Below are 10,522 nucleotides of genomic sequence, written 5' to 3' on the forward strand. Positions count from 1 at the left end.
AGTATCTATTTTGTCTTAATTATTAAACTTTATTGTTAAATGTTAAAGCATTTTCATTTCCTCTTTTTGAAAATATTTGCTTTTTACTTGAACCTGAGCCTCAACTTAGTTGTCCCTTGTTGGGGGGAGTCTTGGGTTAAGAAGAAATCAAATGTGTCTCTACCGCCTACTTTCTGTTGATGATTTTACTAACAGAATTTAATTTTTAAAACTGATTACAGACCTGCAAAAATATACCTGCAATGAATGTTAATGTCCTCAAAAGTTTAATTAAGACTCATTTCTAAAATTGACTGAGAGGTTTAAACTCATCAGCTTGTCTTAAATCTTTACCTTTTTATACTTAAGCCAAAAAGATTTAAAGCTTTTTTAAAAAATCATTTTATGGAAAAAAAGGATCCCTCACTTAAATACATGATATAAGAAAGTGTATTTGTGAAATTAAGCTGTTTTTAAAGTAATTCACTCTTAATATCTTTCAGTGGAAGGTTTCTAGCATCACGTATTTTTTTAGAATCTACAATTTTCAGAAATCTACAGTCTGCCTGTTTCAAGGTGCATATCCTTCTTCCCAACTTTTAAATGGCATGTTCTGACAGAGTAGAAAGAATGGAATCAGCAAAAGCTGGAGCCAGATCCCAAGTCTACACTAGGAAAGCTGTGATGATCCTGTTTCGTTGCTCTGAGCCTCAGTTTCCTCTGCTGTAAAATGGGGAGACTTGGTACCTCCTGAGTTGCTCTACAGACTAAACACAACGAGGGTCCGAGACAGGTCGGTCTGCTTTTCCCTTTCAGGGAGGAAGCCCAGTGGAGGAGGTGCCGGAAAGGTGGCCTGAGGTGAGGCTGTGCATGGACAGTAGGCTCCCTAGCAGGCCCTGCTGTGCAAAGCCCACAGGCTTGGCCAGGGCAGGGGTGGGGGGGAGGAAGGAGAGGGGCTCTCTTTAGATGATGTGCATGGGTTTTCCTGGCAGGAGGGTATCCCCACACTGTAGCGGGTCGCTTTAGTCCTTCGCACCAGTCTCCAAGGCTCACGGTGCCCATGTTGTGAAGGAGCCCAGAGGTCAGTGAGCTGTGAGGAGGCGGAAGGTTGCCCAGGCCCACCAATATGCTGCTCTGGGTCGCAGGCCCCCACCCCCAGCCCCTTGTTCTGGGGCGGCAGGTCTCTGGTGTGATCAAGCCACGGCCTGGGCGACACTGCCACCTGCTGGCGTTGTCTGGGAGGTGGGGCTGTGGGTGGCGCTGTGGTTTCACCAGGGAAGGGGTGGCCCCCTGCTGAGGTGAAAAATGAGGCCCACTACTGCCAGAGTCCCCTCCAGGTTGGAGAGCAATCCCTAAAATAGGGCATGAAAGCAGTGTTCGAAGGTCAAGGAGTACAGCCTCAGAGTGAGATGGCACTTCTAACTACAGTCCTACTTTATCTGAACTGTTTTGTGGTGGATTGTTCACTTTCCATCTTTGACTGTCGATGAAAGCAAAATCCTCATTTTCTGCTTTACCTTCTCCAGTGTTGGTAAACTGAAGGCCCGGCTCTCACCCAGGGCCCCAGCAGCCCAGGCGCTAAGTACTCAGCTTTGCAGTCAGACTCGGTTTGGAACCCTGGTTTCTCCACTCCATTTCCCTTTTCATCTGCAAAACGTGCTGGCAGTAGTCCTTGCTTCCCAGGGTGAGCTCCAGTGAAGAATAAGAAGTGAGTACCAGTGTGGGGTCCTGGCGGAGAGCTCCCTAGAGTGGCATCTCTGCTTTTAGTTATCGCATGGAGAACTAGACCAGAGAGACGGGTCCCAGGATGGAGACTTCAGAGAAGGGAGGTGAGTTGGGGTGTTCCCAGCCTCAACACCACCGCCCCCCCCACCCAGGGCTCGCCACACGCCCTTGACCAGGAAAGGGCCACCACAGCTCTGCTTCAAATGGCATCACGTCCTGGGTGGGAAGCCTCGTTATTCTCACAAATGCCTGTACCTGGACACTTCTGATGACCATTGTCACTAGTGGCCACTGGCACCTTGGCCCTGGGCACTGGACACAGCTGTGGCATCTGCCAGTCAGACATAGTTTGGCACTGAGGTTGCAAAATAGGATCAGGTGGCGTCAAAGCTCATGTTTAGATAAAAACAAAAGCAAGTCTGGGAGCAGTTTCCAAAAAGGAACTTTGCTCACTGATGACTTAGCTTGGCGATGATCTGGGCAGGTGGATGCTGGTGCTTGGCAGAGTGTAGTTTATAGTTGCTCATCCCAGCCTCCCCCCACCCCCGAGTCCCCCTCCTGGGGTGTCAGCAGACAGCTCCCTCCTGCGTCCTTCTGAATTCTGCACTGAGAGCAGGAGGGGGCACTTTGCCCAGGTAAACCCAGCACCCCCATGCTCCCCTGCCAGGCGTCAGGTGAGGCAGAAGGAAACAGCCTATGTCCTGCTGACGCGGGGGTCCAATCCTGTCTGTGCACAGATCCCAGGGAGCTCATTCAGGATGCCTGTCCTGGGTTCCTTGTTGTGTTTAACTGTTTTTGACTCATGAGGTGAAGGTACAAACTCCTGAGTCATGTCCGCCTCTCCTCCCTGCGAGTCCCCACACTCTGGATTCACAGAGGAATGTGAACCTGTTCACTCTCATTCGTGTATAGAAAGAGTTTTTGTTGCTCTGTGTGTTCTGCCCACTCTGGGTGCTGGGACAGTTTAAGAGCTGAACCACTGTGAAAAGAATTGAGCTGGAACACAGGCGATTTTGAAAACTCGGCAACTTTTATTGACTTAGAATCCTTACACTGTAGCAAGCACTTATAGGAAGGCATACCCTGTTTGTTTCTCATCCTCCGACACCTTGGGAGAAGGGAGACCCATAGCCGTCCACCCTCGCCACCCTCAGCACGGAGCACTGCCCTGCGGGGCGGCTGCCTCTGGGTCCAGGCCGGGGGTCACACAGAAGCCCTGCTCCTCCACCGCCCGGTACAGCGTGATGTACCTAGACGCCTGCCTTGTCCTCGGGACCACAAATTTCTCCGTGAATTCATTCTTGTCCAGCTGCTCCCAGCCCTCCGTGGCCAGGACGCAGTTAATGAAGGTGAGAGTGTAACTGTAGCAGTTGTTCTGGTCTTCTTCATACCTGACAAAACCAGGAGCAAGAAGAGCAGGCTCAGCTGAGGAACAGGCTGGGAAACTGCTGGAAGCTGTCTACCCTCTGCGGCTGGGCCGGGGCCACCTGGCTGCAGAGCTTCCAGAAGAGCCGTCGATGGAGCCTGAGGGCTCTCTCTACTCGCTGCCTGAGTACAGGTAGGCATGGACTCCCCCAAATGTTCAGAGGGGTGACTTAAATTCACATAAATTAAACCCCAATTAAGGGGAATTAATTCCATTGAAAATGTAGATGCTACAAATGGAATTCCATGTCTAAGTTGGATGCTACCCCACAGCGTCTAAACAGGTTTCAAGAGAAGCATTGAAACTGATTAAATTCACAAGTTTGAAGCCTCCTAAAGGGACAAGAGAGCAAAGAATTGAGGAATTAATTTACAAATTGCTTAAACTACAGAAAGGGAGGAGATTTAAGTATTTTTGCATTTGGAGCATCATGTTTTTATCTATTTTTTAAGGGAATAAAATATGGGTCATGCTGTACATATTATCGAATGTTAGGTGTGTGACGCCACCTGGCCAAATAGCTGGAGTACTAAGTTCTGGTCCTTTCTTCTTAAAATGCTGCGCTTCTGTTGTGTAAATGGGCAACAGTTACCGCTGCAGAGAACCCAGGGTAGTTCTACCCCTGCTTCAACTTCTCTTGCAGGCTCCACCGTCTCAGTACAGGATCACCGTGAAGAGTGAGCCTCTGTGAGCCGGGATCATACCTGCCCAACCGGTGAGGGCCAGGGAGCCCCGTACCTGTGCGGCAGCCAGGCCCCAGTGCTGGAGAAGTCTTCTAGGTACTTGTCCCACTGGTCCATCAGCCCGAACATGCCAGGCGGCAGTAATGGGACGCTGACGCTCTGCTCCCAGCCTACCTTGTCCCGCTGCACGCCGCACGCCGTGTAATTGTATACAACCCCTGCAGCAGAACCAGAGTCAGGCGGGAGCCCCGAGATGCACCCCTGTGAAGAGGGGCTCACAGCAGCCACCCCATTCCCTTCCCACAACAGAAACCCTGCTGGAGAGCTGTGGGCCACCCCAGGTTCTAGAATCTCCTTCCTCCAAGGTCAAGTTCAGGAAGCAGCCACCCACCTAAGAGGTTTACATGGGTTTTGTCTGGCATCAGGGAGGGTTGACAGTGGCTCTGCCTCCCAGCACTCAGCAAAGCTTGGTGTAGTCACCCCCAGAAGTGTAATAGGTGCCCAGATAATTGATCCAAAATGTTTGCACTGAAATCTGTATTTACAAAGGGGCCTGCCTCATTTCCTTAAGTCAGCAATAAACCTCTGCTCACGAAGACTCGGGGTAAATCCTTCTGAGCTCAAATCCAGCCCGTTTTTGCTCACTGTCGTGAATTTCACCTGTGGGCCTGCAGCTTCAGCTCCCTAACCCCCACCCCGCAAGGCTGTATCCTGCTTCTCCAAGGCCCTGCAGTGTGAAGACCCCACGGTGGTGGACTGCATGTCCGGCGGGAATGGAGGGCCTGGGTTTGTTCCTAAGGTCGTGGGCAGCTCCCCCTCTGCAGCAGCTGTTTCTTCTCTTAAAAGCCCACAGAGCTCACAGGCTTGCGAGGCCCTCGGCTGAGAGGTCACGGAGGAGCCTCCAGATACTCAGTGTCGTCAGTGGCCACTGCCCACTGGCGCTCAGGCCCGGCCAGCACTCACCCGCTGTGCTGGCTATCCCGACGTGGAGGTCGGCCCTGCCGTCGTAGTCCCTGAAAGAAACCGGAGGGTGTTCCTCCTCCCATGTGTCTGGCAGGAGGAGTTGGCACCTCACTGAGGGAGGAGGGAGCCCTGGGCCTCCTCTTGGCCAGTGCACCATCTACCAGGTGAGTGGAGCCAGGAGCACATGAGAGGTAGAAAATGCTCCCCCATTCTCCCACTTGGATTTATTTGACCCCTCCAATACTAAAGGTGAGGGCACTGGGGGGCCATCCCCACTAGAGCAGGGAAGCAGGGAAGTGGCTGGTGGACTCCACTCTCCCTAAGCCCAGGTCCGGCCCCTGAGGCGGTGAGAGTGAGGAGGGTGGAGGGCGAGGCCTGGGGGCTGTGGGTCAACTCGCTTCTGTGGCTGAGCCTCCTGCAGTATCACCCATGCTCTCAAGCCTGACACCCCAGGTCCCCCCTGTAAACTCCACAAGGACACCCCAGGTACCACCTTTCTCTCAATTTCTGAATCTCCTCATCAAAGTCAGGTTGTGTCTACGATTGCATAAACCAGCTCTAGTCTTCAGTGTCCTTTGCCTCCATGCAAAAAAAACTATCAGGGACAATTCTGCGGGCTCCATGTGTGGTACTCATTTGCCATGGAAAAGACACACTAACTCACAGTAAAGGTGGCATTTTGATAAGATCTGCTGCTGGGTCACTATCCCAGTTAAGCTCTTAGCACAAAATCTATGGATGAAAAAATCTCCAGGCTATCGATTTTCTCAAAATTGTAGAAGTAAGTTTGACTGTCACGTATTCTTCAGAGAGTCACGTGATTATCATTTCAGGAAAGTACACACACCATTCATTTTTATGAAACACAGAGCTCTACCTTGGACCAAATGCTATCCGCAAAACCTCACACCATATAGTGCATCAGGAAGAGAAAGGTTTTAGTGAGTAAGACACAGAGGGAAAGTTTGGGAAAATTCAATCCAACACCCAGAAAACACTGTACCTAAGAAACGTCCCTTGAGTGGGTCTAAGAAGGAAGGAACATTTTTCTTGGTGTCCGTTGGTGAACGGGCTAGAGATGCTGACAGGTGCTTCCTCCAGCCTCCAAGATCCCAGGTCCTGGTGGCAGAGGGGGCAGCACTGGGGTACGCTGAAGCTGTAGAGGGACTTCTTGCAGTGGCTGAACTTAATTAAAGGCTTTCCGGCCTCTGTGAGCTGCATGGCTTCCCCCAGGCGACTGGCCCGATTTCCAGAGACTTCCTTTTCCTTGTTACACAGCTGGCGCATGCACACCGCCTAAGTAACCTGATCAACAGTGAGGTCATTCTAACTTGTCCTGCAGGAGCCAAGGCAGGCAGGATTAACCATTAACCAGGCTGCCCCATAAACTAGTTTCTTAAACAGCTAGTTTTCAGCTATGCTTGGGTACACATTTGCAACAGTTCACAGCCAGCTCCTACTCACCCTCTCAAGCCCTGCTTTTCCCGACACCTTACTCCCCCCTTCCGGCATCCCCCCAGGCTGGTGGCTCTTGGCTCATGTTTCTGTCAGAACTGTTTCATTAATTAATCATTAGCCCGTGAGCTTCTTGGAGTTAGGAACTGCTGTTTATTTGGGGGTTTCTACAACAGGTTATATTGTTTGGGGTTTTGTTTTTTTTTAAAGATTCATTTGTTCATTTATACAAGCACTGGGTACAGTCAGAAGCTCAGGAGGGTAAGAGAATTCACCAGAGCCAGAGTGGGGAACAGAACAGGCAGACTAACAAATTACACTGCTGAGGGGAGCAGCAGGCGTGGCAGGAGAGATCTGTCGTGCCATGTGGGACCCTCGCCTGCAGCCAGGGATTGAACCGGCGCTGCAGAGGCTGCAGGCAGCTTCGCAGCCCAGCGCTCAACCACTGCACCACCAGGGGAGGCCCTATATTGTTTTGGTTTTGACATATAAATAAAATCCTTACTTTGAGCCTTTCTCTTGATGTTTTAAATTGTATATATAATCTTGTTCTTTAAAAGTCACCACGCAGAGGGGCCTCCCCTTGGTGATACAAGGGATTAAGTCTCAGCACTATGAAGCTATTCTCAGCCACTGCAGCACAAGTTCGATCCCCAGCCAGGGAGTTAACCCACAGGGCACAGCAGACCTCTCCTGTCTCACCTGCTGCTTCCCTCAGCAATGTATTTCAGTAGATCCACCTATTCTGCTCCCCAATCTGTCTCTGGTGAATCCTGTCACACACACCCCTCTCCCCGTACCTCTGGCCTACACCCCAGCTCTTCTATGCATAAATAAATATAAATAAATAAATAAATCTTTAAAAGTAACCACACAGAAATAAGGATAGTGGTTACCCCAGGTGCGGGCACTGACTGGGTCTGAGTGCATGAGGGGGTTCTGAGGTCTGGTGCTATTCTTATACATTAGCTGGACACTGATTATAGGAGAGTATTCCATTTGTCAAAATTCATCAAGCTGTACATTTTACTCTAAGCAATATATAATTCTTTAATCTTAAAATAATTTTGAGCAAGTACATAAAAATATGTGAAAGAAAGGAAATGCCCCCCTATTTCTCCATAACATTTTCCCACCTACCATGTTCTACTTGCTGAGGAAACTAATGGTAAGGTTAGTGAGTATTCCCTCTAAGCCCCTGTTACATTATATACTTTCCCTTTTTTTAAAATTAATTAATTAATTAATTTATACAAGCACTGGGTACAGTCAGAAGCACAGGAGGGTGACAGAATTCACCAGAGCGGGCAGCAGGAGAGGTCTACACGCCATGCGGGACCCTCCTTCAGTGGCCGGGGAGCAGCCGGGGATCGAACCGGCGCTGCAGAGGCTGCGGGCAGCTTCACAACCCAGCGCTCAAGCGCTGCGCCACCGGGGAGGCCCTATATACTTTCCCTTTTAAGCCCCTGTTACATTATATACTTTCATGAATATATGTCTTTCATCTTGGAAACTTCCACAAAGTCAGTAATGTTTCCTAGCCTGCATGTAAATGCATGACAGTCTGCTGAAATGCAGATGATGCACATTCACAGAGTGTCAGACTCACAGAAGTGAAGACCTCAGAAGTCACTTTAACCAAACCTCTTTCATTCCTGTGGAGGCAAACAGGCAACAGGTAGGCACCCAGCTCAGGTGACAAGGATCTGGGATTGTTCATTATTGATATCAACCACAAGGCTATCGTGTGATTGCTTGAGTGACCTGAGTTACTGTCACCTAAGAATATATTCATTTCATGATACCAAGAGGTATAGCTTTTTAAAATTTTTTTAAGATTTATTTATTTATGTATACAAGAACTGGAGTGTAGGCCAGAGGTGCAGGGAGGTGAGAGGATTCACCAGAGACAGAGTAGGGAGCAGAACAGGCAGATCTACTGAAATACACTGCTGAGGGGAGCAGTGGGCAAAACAGGAGAGGTCTGCTGGCCATGTGGGTCAGCTCCCTGGCCTGGGATCAAACTCAGGCCGCAGCGGTAGGCTGAGGTGGTGACAGCACTGAGACTTAACCCTTATGCCACCAGGGAGGCCCCCCAAAAGGTGTTGTTAATCTTATGAAAAAGCCTGAGACATCCTGCCTTAGTGGGCATTTTCAGTATATTAACAGTCTTATTTTAAACATGGGCATCTTCAATCTTTTTTACCTTGTTCTATTTTTTAAAATCTTACTGTGAAAGAAAACACAAAAACAGAAGACTAAACAAAGCCATCATACAGCACAATGAATTTGGGGGCATTTTTTTCTTTTACCACAAAGAATAAGAAAGCTTTGGTGATTGTGGCCTTTCGAGGAATGGTTTCAATGTCAGCCCCTGGGAACTGTCCCTGCAGTCAATACCTTCTCCAGCCATCTCAGAAGCCCCTTCAGGACCCAGTCCTACAGAACCCCGTTGTCCTCTAAAAGTGACCCCCCCTACCCTCATTTTTCTCATAATAACTCTTAATTTATGATTCATAGGAAACTGTAAGGATGCAAAAATCATAAACACAGTATTAACAAATAGAAACTGATAATTTGTAGAAAGAATAATATTTCAAGGGCAAGGGGTTATATCGGGAATTCAAAGTTAATTTGACATTAAAATTCAATATAATTCAACACACTAGTAGAATAAAAATAATATGGTCTTCTCAGTAGATGGGATAAAAAGATTAGATCAAAATCAAGACATGTCCATGATAAAAATTCTTAAGGAAAATAGAAAGAGAAAGAAACTCCCATCATATATAAAAACCCCATGGCTGACATGTTTAATTCGTGGAAAAATATTAAATACTTTCCCATAATTCAGGAACAAAACAGGATGTCCACTATTTCTATTTTTAAGCATGTAGTGAAGGGGCCAGGCTTTACAATAAGGCAGTAAAAAGAAAGGATGTAAAGATGAAAAGTCAAGTAAAGGTATTGTTACTTGTTGATGGTACAGTCGTGTTGTTATAGGACGGGGAGAGGGGCAGCCCAAGCCCCGCAAACCTGCCTATTCTAAATGGGTTCTGCCATCCGCCGCATCAACACAAAACATAGGAGACTTTAATGGGAAGGAACTTTAATAAAACTAGGAAACAATACAGGTAAGGCAAAGAGTCTAGTTTCTAAATGAAGCACCCAAAGTTACCCATCCCCTCGTGGGTAAAACTCCATCCATATGGGATTGGCCCAGGGCAAGGCCCCAAAGCCTGCTACAAGTCTAAAGCATCTTCCAGTGGGGACCCACAGAAAAGGGTCACAAACAACCGGACAAGCCCGGAAGGAAAAGAGCAAAATCAACATCAAGATAAAAGCTGCCATTGTCACCTCCCCACAGGTCTCACCCACATCTGTGTCACCCAGTCCACGACCAAAAGACAAGCGCAGTTTCTTTACGTGTCTCTAGGCTCCATGCGCCTCCTCCAGGTCTCCTGGCTCCATCCTGCTTCCTTCCTTCAGTCTCTTCTGCAGCTTCTCCTCTTCCTGCTCAGCTCCACCCTCCCTTGGGTGGGGCAGGGAACCTGGAACCTCCCCCTTTCCTGGGGACCACCCTGTTACAGTGTGTGTAGAATATTCAACACAATCTACAAACGAGCCATTAGAATTAATCCATGAGTTTAGCATGGAGCAAACAACAATTAGTAAATTCATAAGGCATTTTCAATAGCATTTTAAAAACCCTCACTAGCTAGCTAGTAATAAGTCTAATAAAAGTTGTTAAAGACCTGTACACTGAAAACTACACTTCCAAAGTTTCTGAGAAAATTTTCAAAATGGAGATGATATACCTTGATTATTCATTGGAAGACTCCGTATTTGTACAGCAAAGTAAAAGAGCAACATACATGTATATGCGACGGGGATAGCACTCACAGGTATGTTAGTCAATTATTTCATTTACATGAAATCACGACCGTGCAGACTAAGTTAAGACGACACTTGGCGACGACAAGCCTTTGGGTTTATTCCCAGTGTTGACATGGAGGGAGCATAAGGAACGTTGATAATGTTCTGGGTGGTGGCTTCATATGTCCGTATGTAAAATTCCATAGAGGCGTATATACGTTTTGTGCACTTTCTACAGCCTGTTACACCTCAATTTTTAATTTTACTATTTTTTGAACGCTGGGGTAGAGCGGGCGGGAATCGAAGCGCAGCCAGTACCCACACGGAGGCTTACAAACGCCGGACAAAGAGTGCCGGCTAACGCGGTCCGCCCAGCCTCTGCCCTGGGCGGAACCAATTGTGACGGCGGCGAGGT

At 48.2% G+C, this 10,522-nt stretch overlaps 1 protein-coding gene across 1 annotated transcript; it reads right to left on the minus strand.

Moving 5' to 3' along the window:
* Positions 1-2,730: 2,730 nt before the first annotated feature.
* Positions 2,731-10,440, minus strand: MKRN2OS (MKRN2 opposite strand). Its single transcript, XM_037519711.2, has 5 exons — positions 10,135-10,440; positions 5,780-6,112; positions 4,777-4,826; positions 3,869-4,031; positions 2,731-3,095 (listed from the first exon to the last, which is right to left on the minus strand). The coding sequence occupies exons 2-5, from the start codon at positions 6,061-6,063 to the stop codon at positions 2,855-2,857; spliced, it is 738 nt and encodes a 245-aa protein (XP_037375608.1). The 5' UTR covers positions 6,064-6,112; positions 10,135-10,440; the 3' UTR covers positions 2,731-2,854.
* Between the last annotated feature and the right edge of the window lie 82 nt (positions 10,441-10,522).

The sequence above is a fragment of the Talpa occidentalis genome, unplaced genomic scaffold, assembly GCF_014898055.3.
Source record: "Talpa occidentalis isolate TD23 unplaced genomic scaffold, MPIMG_talOcc4v2.1 talOcc4.10, whole genome shotgun sequence".
In the NCBI taxonomy this organism is placed as follows: domain Eukaryota; kingdom Metazoa; phylum Chordata; class Mammalia; order Eulipotyphla; family Talpidae; genus Talpa; species Talpa occidentalis.